Source organism: Rhinolophus sinicus, linkage group LG03, assembly GCF_036562045.2.
Source record: "Rhinolophus sinicus isolate RSC01 linkage group LG03, ASM3656204v1, whole genome shotgun sequence".
NCBI lineage: Eukaryota > Metazoa > Chordata > Mammalia > Chiroptera > Rhinolophidae > Rhinolophus > Rhinolophus sinicus.
Genome location: NC_133753.1, coordinates 116,292,560 through 116,308,622, shown reverse-complemented (window position 1 = coordinate 116,308,622; position 16,063 = coordinate 116,292,560). Strand labels below are relative to the sequence as shown.

Below are 16,063 nucleotides of genomic sequence, written 5' to 3'. Positions count from 1 at the left end.
GATTGCATTTCTGACCTGCTTGTTTCCAGTCGGTCCGTCCATGAGCTAGGCACTGCACCAAAACATCTTTCCTGGAGCTAATTCTCAGACTTGCCTTATTATGTTTGTGAGGTGTATTGTGTTTTCTTTTGTTTTGTTTTGTTTTCCACCCCCACTGTTGTTCAATGTCTGTTGTATTGGAGACTCTGAGGTTTGGTTGGGAAGGCCATACTTTTTCATCTCTGCTCCAGAGATCAAACTCTATGGACCTTTACGGCTTAAAATTTTTCTCAGTTTGATCTCTTACTGTTTGTAGTCCAAAGGTTTTTCTAAACCTAAAGTCCACCAGTATCTGGATTCTGTCCCCTTTAATTTCTGCCTATTATGCATAGTAGACTAACAAATTTAACTACCAAATCTCAGTGATTTTATTCCTTATTCATCAGTCTGTCTGCTCCTTGCAGTCTTTTCCGTCTTGTGCCTTTAGGAGTTCTCAGAAATTTCTTTGCTCATTGGGGAAAGAGAGAGAATAGAGGCTTGAATGTGAGATTTTTATGGATCGGCTTTTTATTCATCTTCCATTGGCTATAACTCAGTCACATGGCCTCATCTAACTGTAGCTCAATGGGAAATCCATTCTGATTGTGTATCTAAAAGGAAAAAAAAACTAGTACTGGCAAACGTGGCAATCTGCCTCATTACCATATATTCACAAATGCAGGATAACTCTAACTTAAGGCCCTCCCGCATTTTTCCAATGACGAGACCCATGTAAAAGAAGTTTTTCTTTTTGCTTTGCTTACTTATTTATAATATTTGTCAATTTATTTATACATGCAAGTTTACATAATTATTAAAAATGCATATTAGCTTAGGAATATTGCCTATTCAAATCTCAGTTTTCATGAAACAGTTTCATTTAACATTTAAACCCACCATTCTTTATCACTAGAGCAACTTTTTGAGTGCTATAAGTTTCTAGAGCATATTTGATTTGTGCAAGATATGGGGCATTTTGAATCTGTGTACAGTGATGTTTTGCAAGTTGTGTGTACTTATGACATTTCCTTTTTAAGGAGATCTTTAAAAGGCTTTTGACAATGATGTCTAATGTTCAGTGGAGAAATTTTGCACGCCTAGGGTTTTTTAATAAATCTATATTAAATGTTTGCCTCCCTTTTCTTTCTGATTATAAACATGCATTTATTCATGTCTTTTCAGGCTAGTATGTCTCCCCTAAATAGTACTTCGTTGTTCATAATAACTTAATTGAAGTGCTTCATAATATAAGAGTCTGTAAGGAGTACAATACAAGTTGCCACCCTGGTGGATAAATCATACCTGGTGGATAAATTTATGATTAAAACAGAACTTTCTCATATTTTTGAGTAGATTTAGTCATTTACCTTGTAATATTAAGTTGGTGCAAAAGTAATTGCGGTTTTTGCTATTATTTTTAACCTTTTAAACCGCAGTTACTTTTGCACTAACCTAATAACAACTTTTTGTTCGATAACAGAAGGGAGTGCAATCATTAATACGCCCTTTAAAAATAAATCTCTCCCATCGCCATCAGATCCAACATCTTAGTGAGGATGTATATTTTCTGGCTACATTTGCTTCACACACAGATCTTATAAGCAGATGATACTCCTTTGAAAATATAAAATGTCCCCCGCTCCCCCTTTTTCTGGCCTTCCATATTGTCTGGGCTGCTTCCTTTTTTATTGTCAACGTACATAAGACACCACTGCATATATGAGGTGGTGACCATTAAACCTCTATTTACAAGGATTAGAAAGCATGTGTCCCATAATTGACTGTTCATATGTATATTTCAACTTCAAGCTGTTTCCTGTTGAACTCAGATTTTAAATTGTTAGGTGAAACTAAATTTCTTCCTTAATACTGAGTTGAAAAAATGGAATATACTTGATTGTATGCTGTTTGGGTATATAGTTAGTTTTCATGATTTTTACTTTCTCCTCCCAGGCTTTCAGCAAAATGAACCTCAGTTCAAGAATCAGTTTATTAAGACTGCACATAGAGAACCTGAAAATATAAAACAACAGTCATTGCTGCCTCTTCATCCTTCATGGGAAGCAAGCAGGAGGCGAAAAGAACAGCAGTCTAAAATCGCTGTGTTTCAGGGGAAAAAAATTACATTTGATGATTGATTAGTACTTTTTGTGAACTTCTCCATCCAAAATTTTTTTTTTCTTTCTTTTTTAACCAGCCCATTATTTAAACTCGTATTTGAGTATGTCTCTTTGTAGTGGGTATAGAAATAAGTTTGTTGTTGTCTTTATTTCTCTTTTTTAAGTGTGTTCAAATTATGTTTACTTAAGACTTCCACAAATCAACTACATAAGTTGATTTTTAAGAAAATGCCCGGACTACTCCTTTTACAAAAGGATTTTGAGATTATAACTCAGATTTCCTCATGTGTGCTTATCATGAAGTCATTTCACTCATTTAGGTTTATGATTCTTTGCCTTGAAAATAAATGTCAAGATATATTTAAAATAGTAATGGAAAATATGAGGAAATTGTAGCTATTTAAAATAGATCATCTTTGCTAAAATTTATTCTTATTAGCAAAACTAAGATTAAAATAGTAGCGTTCATTATATAGAAGATAATAAATTATACAAATAAATATTTTTTATTATAATTTTAATTATTTGTAATCGTGTGCTTTTTGACTGCTTTAGTTTCCCAGGACAACTTTGGATTTCTGAATTATATTTCAGTTATTTAGGCAACATATATGTTTAAGTGTGGCAAGACAACCAAAAATTGGTTTTATATTTCATTGCATGTAAATATTTCTGTTAAATCAAGAATGTGTAACATCTCTAGAAACATGGTTTTGAGGAATCGTAATTGGAATTTATAAGAACAAATTCTAAAGGAGGTAAGATTGAAAAGAGCGTTTCCACTGATGGCTGAGCAAAAAGGTTATGAGATGACTCCGGAGGAAGAGACGACTCTACATCATAGTACTGTTACTTAAAAGAAAAACAAGATTTTAAAAATCCCTTCACTTTTGCTCCTCTGGGGGAAGCTAAAGGTTCTTAGTTAACTAATAAAAGTTACAAAATTCCCTGATTTCTGTGCTGGTGCTGTTAATGTCAGGGAAAGCCCTCTGGTCAGCAGGAATTCACAAGCTCTGGTGAGTCGTTTCTGTCTTTTCAACTGCTTAAGAATTTAGTGCAATGTACTTCAAGAAGTTGTACAGAAAGAAAATTATTTTTGCTGTGTTGAATGCAAAATTTGTTTTCTTTATTTTTTTCTTTCAAATTTTATTTTGACCTAATTTCAATTATGTAAAATTGAAATTAATTTCATTGAAATTTTAATTATGAAAATGTGTTACAGGAAAAGTGAAAGAAAAATGTCTCTATGCCTACCCAGATTTAGCCAAAATGTGAGGCTGAGAGCCCTGTCCTCCAGATGGCCAAGTCTGCCCAAGACTTCTTACCCCAACCAATTGCAAGGAGTTAGGGGCCAACTACAAAGTTAGAGAGAAGAGCCCAAACGAGACCACTCTCACTTCTGACATCAGCTGCAGGTTCGGAGGTGGTGTGCGGGGAGGGGTGGGGAGGTGGAGGGTTCCCCAAACACCCTCAGGTTCCAAAGTTCTCTAGAAAGACTCCCAGAACTCACTGCAAAGTAGTCTATTCACAGTTAAAGGGCACAAATTATAAGCAGCAAAAAAGAAGAGATGCACAGGGCAATATCTGTGAGGGTTTAAACACAAAGCTGCTGTTGTCCTTGGTGCAAATATGCAGATTGGTGATCTGAGAAGCTTCCTGAGCTTCAGTGTGCAGAATTTTTATTGTGTCTTCAGTATCTAGACATGACTGACTGATTACGGGATTGTTCTAGATGGACTGATGCCACATGACTGAAAGCTCCCATCCTAAATCACATGGTTTGTCTTTTTTAGTGTAGCCAGCTCCTGCCCTAAACAAAGATACTCCTATCAGGTATGACATCGGTTGCCTTCAAGAAGCTGATGGCAAAGGCAGTTCTTTTCTTTGGGTAAGGCCACGTTCCTTACTACACAATATCCTTTGCCCAAAGTCTGCAAATATTAACATTTTACTTCCTTTTCTTTATTCTTGGTTTTCATCCTCTCTTCCTTTTCCTCCTCCTCCTCCTTTTTCTCCTCCTCTTCTATTTTAACCTCTCTTTCTGTCTTCCTCCCTCTCTCTTTCTCCCTCTCCATCTGCTCTCTTCCTCTCACCCTTTTCTCTCCCCATTTCATTTTTCTTTCGCTCTCTCCCCTCCCTTCTTTATATTCTCTCCTTAAAAACAAAGCCATTTTCTGTTCTCTGTATTACCATAATCCGGTTATCAAATATTCAGATTTTGCCGATTGTCCCAGTGTCTTTTTATAGCAACAGAAAATCAGCATCATACCTTAATTCATTTTTCGCCTGACATTCAGCTGTCATGTCTCTTTAGTTCCTGAGAACAGTTCCTGAGTCTGTCTTAGTATTTCCTGACATTGATGGTTTTCAAAAGTACAGGCCAGTTTATTTTGCATTGTCCCTTTATTTGGGAATGTCTGATGTTCCCATTATTAAATTCAGGTTGGGCACTTTGGGCAGGAATGTCACAGAAGTGATGTCGTATTTATCCCAGTGCTTATCAGGCGGCAGGTGATGGTGTTGGTTTGACCTAGTAGTGGTGATGTTAACTTTGGTTACTTGTTTCAAGTGGTATCTATAAGGCTTCACACTGGAAAGTTATTGTTTTTCACTTTGTAATTAATAATTATCGTGTATGGAGATACTTTGAAACTGTGTTTATCTTGTTCTGCACTAGTTTTAACATTCATAATTCTTACTGGAAACAATTGTTGCTATACTAGTTATAAATGGTGATTTTTTTAAAAAAATGTCTTCTTGTTTCTACATTTGTTAGCTGGCTTTTTATAATAAGGAAGAACTTTCCTGTCTCCCCTATTTATTCATTTTTAAAATTTATTTCAGTGTGATCTGATGGATGCCTCTTTAATTTACCAAGTAGTACTATACCACTATGTACTAAGTACCTTAATGCAGTACACTTTAATTTCCTTCTTCTTAGCCTTTGTACTGTTTTACTTCTACATATAACCCTACAATACATTGATATTGTTTTTAATGTAATAATTCCACTTGTCTTCTTACATGTTCATGTTTTTCTCTACTTCCTTGAACATGTGGAGCATTAATAATTATTTTAATGATCATGATGCGGTAATTCTCAACTTGCAATAGTCTTTATCCCCAGGGACATTTGCAAAGGCTGGAGATATACTGGGTGTCACACTTAGAGAGAAGTTATATCTAGTGGCTGTAGGCCAGGGATGCTGCTAAACATTCTACAGTATATGCAACAAAGAATTATCAGGCTTAAAATGTCAGTAGTGCTGAGGTTGAAAATCCTTGGTCTAGGGTTCATCTGGCCCCGCTACTGAAGCATTACCATTCTAAGAATGCTAATACCTAAAGCTCTGTCTATTAGGAAACCTTTCTGTTGTGTTTGGTGGGACTGTACATTCCTGGGATTATTCCACTAACTCTTTTCTAGTGATTTTTTGTTTGTTTGTTTTTGTCCCCCCCACCTCCCACCCCCGGCCCTGGTAGGTTCTTCATACACATTGCACAGACCATTCTCATGCCATCAACTTGAGGGGACTTTCTACAGAGAGAGCACTTTCTTTCTGTGTATCTCCTTCCTCTTCAGTATTTTTCCTCAAATTCTAGTCACATTAGCCTATCTAAACTCTGAACTCTGTGTCTTAATAAGGCGACTGGGCTATTTTGGGGTTCCTTCCAGCTGCACTGTAGTTTGAAAACTTCATGCAGTGAGCTGAGCACTCAACTTACTTGTTTTCTTTATCTCTGGTATTACTGTCCTGTACAGCTTTTTGTCCACTATCTGAAAATCTTTGTTTTATATATTTTATTCAGTTTTCTAGTTGCTTAATGTAGAAGGGCAAATCTGATCCCTGTTATTTCATAATAGTCAGAAATAGAAGCCCATTATTTATTTTGATGCTCAGATTGTCCTTAATTTGACCAGTGGGAGCCTTCTCAAGCTATCTCATATGTCCTTTTGACATGTAAGTCCTTTCTCTAACAGTGAGAAAGATGGTTCCCATTATCTACAGTATAATTACTTATTTTCTCAGCCTTAGAACACACAGAAGTTAGTTTCAGAATCACTAACTGATGCCTCTGAAAAACAAAAACAGTAACAACTAACCAAAGTTCAATATATGTTTAGACTTTTTTCTTTAGCCTGAGGCATATGGTCTCAAAACTAAGTTTGAAAGTTACCTGGGATTGCATCAGCAAAAATGGCGGAGTAAGGACACAGAAATTCTTTTCTTCATAAAAAGCAACTAGAAAACTGTCCATATTATCAGAATCAACTTTTTCAGTACTATGGAATTAACCAAAGGCGTACAGCGATCCAGGGAGTATTTTTCAAGAAAAAGGTTGAATCTTGATAAGAACAGTGATTTTTGTGGCATTTTAACTTGCCCTATTCTCATCCTCACTTCTCACATTCATGGTAGTCTTGAAAAACAACGACCCACAATCATAGCAAACACCAATAGCTTAACAGTCACTGGAGGATGTAGAACAGGGCTGGAGCTTCAAAGATACATATATAGTCCCTCAGAATTGTCATTATTTGACCAGTTTTGTGGTTCACGGGAAGACCCCACTTGCAAATCTGTCTTGACTGAGAGCTTGCCCAGTGCAAAAAGTCTTACTGAGATCACTTTTCAAAAACAAGTAGAGGCAACTGTTTAACAGCACAGAGGCAGTGACTAACAGTTGGAGCAAACCAGAAGTTCATCAAAAAGCTTAACAGGAAATCTAGAAAATTCAGTATCTTTTGGAACTCAGATATATTCTGACATATTTCTTGGAATTAAAGAAGTAACATGCATAGGTCTGCATCCCTGTTCAGGAAAAAAACTAAGGATGCCCTAAACTCTCACCTCAGTTGACCTTGAGGCTCTTCACTAGGACGAAGTGAAGGCTAAGGTGGAATTGTCCATTTTCTGGCTAAGTGTTGAACGTGTGCCCCAACACACACACACACACACACACACACACACACACACACTCAGCAAAATCAGAAGTATTGATTCAGACATTTAAGAAAATCTTTGTCTAGTTATTAGTATATCACTAAACTAATGAAGCAGAGACTTCAGTGTCCATACAGAACAAAGAATACAGACTTCACAAAAATAGCTCAAAAAAAATCACTAAACAACAAAACAGAAATGAGATTTGGGGAGAAGGGAAATACCTTATTTCCTTCTTATATATTACTGAAAATATCCAGTTTTCAAAATAACATTGTAAGACATGGAGAAACAAAGTATGGCCCCTATACAGAGGAAAAAAGCAATCAATAGAAACTGTTCTTGAGGAGGCAGGACTTTGGATTTAGTCAAAAAGATACTGAATAAGGTACTTTAAATATGTTCAAAGAACCAAAGGAAATCATGTCTAAAGAACTAAAAGAAAGTCTAAGAACAATGTCTCACCAAATAAAGAATATCAGTAATGAGATAGAAACTAAAAATAGACAAAAAGAAATTTAGGAGTTGAAAAGTATAATAGCTGAAACAAAAAATTCAACAGAAGGACTTGACCACAGATTTGAGCAGGCAGAAGAAAGATTAGGTGAACCTAAAGACGGGTCAATTGAGATTATCCAGTTTAAGGAACAGGAATACAAAGAACGAAGGTAAACGGATCCACAAAGACTTGTGGGATACCATCAAGTGTACCAACAGAGGCATAATGGAAGCCCCCTATGACTGGTGTTTCCACTCATAGCTCTATATCCCAAGAGAATTGAAAACATGTTCAAACAAAAACTTGAACATTGAATGTTCATAGTAGCATCGTTCATAGTAGCTAAAAAGAGGAAGCAACCCAAATATCCATCAACTGATGACTGAATAAACAAAAATGGTAAATGTGGTTGATTCTTGCACAGCAAGAATTGAACTAACTACATGGGTCCACTGACATGTATATTTTTAAATCAATACCTGTACTGTTTTCCATCCATGGTTGGGAGTCTAAATGTGGAGGGCCGACTGTATGCATTGATCCTTGTCTTTTTATATAGGGTACTTGAGCATCTGCAGATTTTGGTATATGTGGGGTGTGGGGGGCTATCCTGGAATCAATCCCCCATGGATACTGAGGGACAACTAAGTTTTTGGGGAGTCAAAAGTTATACACAGACGTTTGTGCAGGAGGTTGGGTTCTTCAATGGTCAACTGTACATTCATGCAATGGAATATTATTCAGCCATAAAGATGATAGAAGTATTGATACTATGACGTGGATGAACTTTGAAGACAACATGCTAAGAAGCCAAACATAAAATATGGTTCCACTTACATGAAATGTCCAGAATAACTAAATCCATAGAAACGAAAAGTAGATTAGTGATTTCTGGGCATAGTGAGTGACTGCTAAAGAGTATGGCATTTCTTTTTGGACTGATAAATGTGTTCCAGAATTGGATGGTGGTGTTAGTTGTACAACTTTGTCAATATACAAAAACTCACGGAATTGTGTACTTTAAAATGTGAATATTACGGTATATGAATTGTATCTCAATTTTCAAAATAATAAAAGTTAGCTGGGTTAATTGTATTTCCTCCTTCTTTCTTCCATGTAGTACTTTATTTGAAATGCAGTTTAGCTTATATGATCGTATTTTATTTTAAAGAATTTTCCTTTCTTGGTAATTTTATTTATACTTTTTCCTTTATATATGTGAAACATTAACATTGTTCCATAAGGCAAAGCTACACTAAGCGCTGTACTCAGACGTGGCAACTCCTCACTTTCCACCTCATTCGCACACATCTCCTGTAGAAAATCAGTCTCAGTCCCTAGTTTATCCTTCCTCGGTTTCTATTTGCACAGGTGAACAAATATATGTATTAATATGTTTAGTTATTTCCCCTTCTTTTTATACAAAAATTAGCATTCCCTAGATGCTCTTATGAGCTTAGCTTTTTTTCATTTAAAAGTATATCCTGGAAATCACTGCAACTATATCCATAGAGATCTTCCTCATATTTAAAAAAAAAAACAAAAAAAACTTTATAGCATCCCATTGGTTAATCTATCAATTTTAAACTCATTCATCTATGTATCAGTATATAGATTATTTTCTATATTTTGCAGTTACAAACAACGTTGCAAAGAAAACATGAACAACAGTATGCATTTTCATGCTGTGGTTTTGTTCCTAGAGGTAGGAATGTGATGTCACAAGGTAAATATATAAGCAGTTTTCTTTAAAAATTGCCAATTTTCTACTATGAAGGTTGTACCAATTTGTCTTTCCACCAGCAGCGTATGAGAGACACCTGTGTCCCAACAACTTCTCCAACAGAGTGGTGCTTTATCACACTGTGATTTTTGCCAGTTGGATAGGTGAGAAATTACCTTACCTCAGTATAGTTTTACTATGCATGTTTCTTATTATGGGTACAGTTGAATACGTTTTTTTTTTTTTTTTAATTTTTAAGAATTATTTTTGAATTTTTGTGAATTTTTTTTCATGTCTTGCCCATTTTTCCATTGGTGAGGAGTTTTGTTTTTGTCTTTTTCCTCTTTTAAGATTCCGTATTAGAAATATGAGCCCTTTATCTGTTATACATTATATTGCAAGTATTTTTTCCAAAATTGTCAATTGTCTTTTGATTTTATGTTGTTTACTTTTCTATCATGTTCATCTACCACTTATTGTATATAGTCAGATGTATCAGTTTCTCTTTTCATTTTCTTTTATTTCATTTTTACATATGGATTTAGGATCATAGTTAGAAAATCATCCCCTACTATTGTTTGCGTTCTAATTTTATCTGGTATCAGTTTGCTGGCCCCTGCTTTCTTAGTGTTTCATTTTGCCTGGAATCCTTTGACTATCCCTTTATTTTTAGCCTTTTTGTTTGAGGTGTGTCTTTTGAATAGAGCATATGGTTGGGTCTTTGTGAGCCAAGTTGAAAATCTTCCCTTTTAATAAGCAAATTAAACCCTTCCACAGTTGTTGATAAGATGAATATGTTTGCTTTCAGTTGTCAGATTATCCTGTGCTGTAATTATTATATTTATTATGTTTACCGTTTCTCTTCACAGTGTGTTTGCTGTGATTTTTAATTTTAAAAAATCCCTAAATTTGGTATTTAAAAGGTTAATATTTCTGTTCTAGTGGTTATCTTTATGCTTATACCTTTTTAATGCCCTTAGTTCCTTATTTCTTTTATTCACAATTTGTATTGTCCAGTTTTAATGACAACCTTTAACTTTCACTTGTTGCTTAAATCACTGTTAGTAAGTTTATTCTACTTTCCTGGTTTCATCTCCATTCTCCTCCCATTTTTAGTTACATTGTTTTTAGTTCATTGGAACATACAACACATAACAGAAAGCATTCTTTTATATAACATTATTCTTCTATCCTTATTTTTAAGTTTAGATTTGCAATTAAGGAGATTTAAAACTGAACTGCTAAAGTTTTCCCAGTCATCTTTTTTTGGATGAAGTTCAATTTCTAGTAGATCCTCGAAAAGGAAAATTCTTTGAGCCCTTGATCTTTAAAATTTTTTTTCTGTGATTTTCATACTTAACAGGATTGTGGCTGGACCTTGGGATTGCGATAGTCTCTGCGATCTACCCCTCTTCCTTGTGGCAGCTAAATTATTCATCGTATCTTTAGTGAAAATCTTGTTTGGGAGAGTTTCTTACCTCCCCCCAATTTAGGAGATCTATTTAATAGTCTGTACACAGAACAGCTTCCTGACTCTTACCAGGGTTTGTTTTTTTCTTTTCTTTTACCCATGTCACAGTGAGTTTTAACCTGTGCCCTGGTTGACAGTGTGTGATGACCTTACAGTAGCTTAAGGCTTTTTTTCTCAATAGGGAACAAGAATCGTGGCTGCATATTTGTATCTTTCCTGCAGCAGAAGCATCTTTTCTTTTAGTTCTGCACCTTCAAGGAAGATTTTATCTCTGCCCTGTCCCTTCTCTGCATCTTTCTCTTAAGTGCCCAATGTACGTACACCCATGGAACATCCATACTCTGAAAAGTTCTTGACATCCCTAAATAATTCTGTATTTTCCACTGGTACTTTTTATAGGTTTGTGTTTACCTTTATCTTTAATCTTTCTGGAATTTACCCCTGTATAGTCTGACAGAGATTGGCAAATTGGCTTGATCAAACCAATGAGTACACAACTAATCTACGTTTCTCAGCCTCTCTTAAAGTTAGATTGGGGTCATGTGACTGAATAATTGCGTAAATGGAATATGGATGAAAAATATATAAACCATTTCTAGGCGTGGCCCATAAAATCCTCTTCTGTCCTCCACTCTTTTGTCCTTCAGCTGGATGTCAATTCCCAGGAAGACATTAGAAGATCCCCCTTTTTAAGATGAAAAAACAACCATCTGCCTGAGAACCTAAATGACGGAATCACAATCATCAATCCTTTCCTCCACTTAAGCCAATTGCTTAAGTTATCAAAAATACGTATATATGTGTGTATATATATCAAATACATACACACACACACAGACACACACACATACACACGAGGTCTGACAAGTTCTAGAACTTGTTGCAACAATGATGCTAATCTTTTTTTGATATCAGAGGGATTATTCATTATGAATTTGCACCAGCTGGACAGTTAACCAAGTTTACTATTTGGAAGTGCTGAAAAGGCTGCATAAGAAAGTTAGACGACCTGAACTTTTCACTGACAATTCATGGCTCTTGCATTACGAAAAGGCACCAGCTCACAGGGCACTGTCTATGAGGGAGTTTCTAGCTGGTAAACAAATAACTGTATTGGAACACCCTCCCTACTCACCTGATCTGGCCCCCAATGACTTCTTTCTTTACCCGAAGATAAAGGAAATACTGAAAGGAAGACATTTTGATGACATTCCGGACACCAAGGGTAATACAACGACAGCTCTGATGGCCGTTCCAGAAAAAGAGTTCCAAAACTGCTTTGAAGGGTGGACTAGGCACTGGCGTCAGTACATGGCTTCCCAAGGGGAGTCCTTTGAAGGTGACTGTAGTGATATTCATCAGTGAGATGTGTAGCACTTTTTCTAGGATGAGTTCGCAAACTTCATTGTCCGATCTTCGTGTGTATGTTGTGTGTGTGTACTGTTAAACCAAACGAATTTGGGATTTTTTTACTTTTATTTTTTTTTGCTAGAACAGATGTCATTACTCTGATGCAGAAGTTCGTGCTAAAAGAAGGATGTCACTGTAAGAAAAGTCCAAAATACCCGACATTGGTCCAGCAGACAGTCAAGATGAAAGCTAATATCCAGGGCTAGAAAACTGGAGATTTGTGTCACGCAGTGACAAAACAGTTTTTTTAATGACCATTTGTAGTTACTTGGAATGCAGACCCCATAGCTCTCGGGACAGAGGGTGGAAAATGGAATGTTGGTGGTGTTGATTGTTACTATCTGCATTTATCCAGGTGATGGGAAAAAAAGAGATGGGATGTTGCAATAACTTGTTAGTTGCAAGCACAATAAAAGTAAAAGGATGGAAAAGCCCCTGTGTCAGATGAGATTACGCACAAAAGTACATGGAAACTTCTGGCCTCAGCACAGACTTGATTAAAGGTGTGGCATTACCTCCTAAACATGATGGCCTTAAGACATGGGACATCAGTGGAAAAAAATAAGGCCGGCTTGAGAATTATGTTTAAGAAAGAATTTTGGGAGATGCTACTAGCATATTAACTGACTAGAGATACCTTTCCCTCAAAAGCAATAATCTACTTATTTGTAATGCCAAAGCAATTGCAAGTCTGGATTTCAGCAGCCTTCAGATGCTCTATTGTTAAAAGTATTTTGAGCCTCCCAAACTTGCTTAGGGAAAATACGGGTTGCAAAAACTAAAGGACCCCCAAGGAGGGCAGAGTCCCCAGCATTTATCTCAAACATGATAATGGACACAAGAGAACCTGCATGTTGTCACAAACGTCAGTGTTTCATCTTTTCTTATGGTCCAGTAACATTCCATTGTGTATATATACACATCTCCTTTATCCAGTCATCCATCATAGGACACTTTGGTTGTTTCCATGTCTTGGCCACCGTGAATAATGCTGCAATGAACATAATCTTGAGATTAGCAGCCAAGCAAAATAAGTCAGAAAAAGTCATGAACCATATGACTTCACTCATGTGGGATATAAAACTGAAAGCAACAAAGGAACAAGACAAAGACAAACTCACAGACACAGACAACAGTTTAATGGTTACCAGAGTTAGGGTGGAAGGGGTGGTAGATGAGGGAAAAGGGGATCAAATATATAGTGATGGAAGAACTGACTCTGGGTGGTGAACACGTGATATATAAATGATGTATTACAAAATTGTACACCTGAAACCCATGTAACTTTACTAACCAATATCACCCCAATACATTTAATAAAAATTAAAACAAATACATTTAAAGACAAAGGGAGGGAGGGAAAGCATGGGGGGGGGGAAGAGAGAGCCTGCATAAGGGTAGACCCAGAGCTATGAAGAATATTGAATAGGTAGTTCCTCCAAGTTGGAATCAAGGAGATGTTCTCTCTGTCAGGCCAGAGGGACTTCAAAATGCCTGCCAGAAGGGTGTCGTGTCTACTATAGACCAGTGCCTTCTGTGTGTCTCCCATGTTTCCTTTGCCAGGTGGCAGTTTTTATTACAAATTTTCTGTCCTTGTTTTACCACAGTTTGTTGGGCCTGGTGGCAGTAGAGAGATTTCTGCTGCACTAGCAACAACTTGTATTTTTAGCGCAGGTGTCACTGAACTTGAAGGAGCCATATCCACAACTGATGGAAAGAACCCTGCGTCAGAGTTCTTGGACTTTGAGCTGGTTGCAATAACTGGATGGCATTTTAGATGGTCTCACTCGGGGAAGGACCGAGTGTGCTCTAGGTGTGATAGGATACTTAAAAACCAGAAGGACATACTGTATTAAAAACTGGAGCAGTGTTCACTGACTCTATGTCTTCTTTTCCTTAGGTACCTGGATAAATTACATTTCCCAGCCTTCTTGAAGTTAGACAAATGCTGGCCAGTGAAATATAGGTAAAAACGATCGTATGATTTTCGCCTGCCCCACAAACCTTTCCAAGCAGGCTTCCGCATTTCTTCCTTTGTTTTCCAGCGAGATGTTGACATCCTGGGCAACCTTGCAAGATAGATTTTGAAGATGGTGAAGTTTCTGTCACATAGGGTCCCTGCATGGTTGTATGAAGCAAATCCCCCAACCCTGTCTAACCACCAACTGAACTTTACATGAGCAAGAAATAAGTGAGTACTTAAATCACTAATATTTAGGGTATTTGTTACTGCAGCTAGAGTTATTCTAATACAACTATGATCTATGGTTGGGATCTAACTATTTTTTCCAAAATGAATATTGTTCTAATGCTATTTTTGAATAGTGGTATCATCCATTCTCTACTAATTTGAAATGTCACCATATAATCATGGAAACGTTTTTAGGCTCTTTCTTTTGCTAATCTGTTTCTCTTATCCAGCATTACATTGTAAATTATTATAGTCTTATGTTTTCTTTAGCTATCTAGTATCCTGGTTTACTCATAAGTTTTTCTTTTCCTCAAAGTTCTTGGCTATTCTTATATCTTTACAAACAAATTTTAAAATGAGCTTGTAAATTTTATTTTAAAAAATTATTTTGGGGTATTAATTTTCATTACTCTCAGAAATTGTTACCTGGGAAGTATTTGTCTTTCAAACATGTTCTCTTTATTCTCTCGTTGAGTAAAATGGTGAGTCTGCTTCCACGAATAGGCCTGACTTACAGAATTGGGGAAGAAATGATATGTCCAGGAGTATGTTCAGTAGCCTAAGTATGGCATCATCGTGCAGAAATTAAGTAGCCTGAAGTCAGATACTGGAATGTTGTTTGTACTTTGAACATGTGTTTCTCTTCAAGGGAAAACTTGTTTTGAAAGAAAGTTATTCTCCATGTTGTTTTCAGGATAAAATTAAAAGGATGTTTTTCAGTAAAACAGCCAAAGCTTAGAGGGTCAATGAAGGAAGGAAGGTTATTTGTGTTTGTTTTTAAACTAAACATGGTATGAATATTCAGGGTTTAGCTTAGCTCTCTATCATGGACAGAAGTTCATAGTCTTTATACCAACAGCAACCAATTTAGCTCATGTCTGAAATATGTGTAAACTACTTTTGAATTTGTATTTTTTCCTAAAATATTTTATTTAACTAATAAAAGATTGAACCACTAAATATGAAGATATTTAGATTTGCCATCATGTTTTTCTTTTTCAGTTGTTGGCAAATTTTATTTAAGAAGGCTGAAAGTTTCTTTTTTCTTTCTTTTTTTTTTTTTTTTTTTTAAACATTAGGTACTACTACCTGTGATAAAGAAGACGTTTTCAGACCCTATGAATTTTTTAAAAAATTTGTAAGCACTATAATTATATTATTAATGCCTAGAGTTTTTCTTAGGACTTGACTTTATACTCTCAACTTTGATATCTGCAAGGCTCCATTGCAGGTCTGCATAAATGTCATTTTATTAGTGAGAGCTTCTCTGACCTCCCTTAGAAAACATCAGCTGATTATAGTTGCTCCCTCCTTGCTTGATTTTTCTTCTGTGACAGTCATCACCTTGTATTTATATGATTGTTAGTCTCCCCATCTATTAGGTTGGTGCAAAAGTAATTGTGGTTTTGCAATTTTTAACCTTTTAAACTACAATTACTTTTGCACCAACCTAATAGAATATAAGGTTTGTGAGTGCAAAGACTGTTTTTTCTTGTGCTATGTCTCAAACTTGAACAGTGCTTAGTACATAGTAGGTACTCAGTTAAATATTTCTTTTTTGGATACAGAGTCTATAAATATTTGAATAAATACTATTACTTTGAATAAATAATCATGGGTATATACAAGGTGTTTTTTTGTTTGTTTGTTTGTTGTTGTTTTTTCAGTATATCAATGATTCCTAC

General features: G+C 35.9%; 1 protein-coding gene and 1 long non-coding RNA gene across 2 annotated transcripts in view; both read left to right on the top strand.

The window, feature by feature from the left end:
- The window catches only part of SRFBP1 (serum response factor binding protein 1), a 66,057-nt gene extending 57,379 nt beyond the window's left edge, over positions 1-8,678 (top strand). The window contains exon 8 of the mRNA XM_019727996.2: positions 1,972-8,678. Coding sequence (XP_019583555.2) covers positions 1,972-2,156 — 185 coding nt within the window. The 3' untranslated portion in view covers positions 2,157-8,678. The remainder of the gene's footprint in view (positions 1-1,971) is intronic.
- Positions 8,679-13,595: 4,917 nt separating this feature from the next.
- On the top strand, positions 13,596-15,833 carry LOC141570393 (uncharacterized). The gene is made up of 3 exons (XR_012494395.1): positions 13,596-14,153; positions 14,233-14,378; positions 15,458-15,833. It is a non-coding gene; the product is annotated as an uncharacterized LOC141570393 (long non-coding RNA).
- The last annotated feature ends 230 nt before the right edge of the window (positions 15,834-16,063 follow it).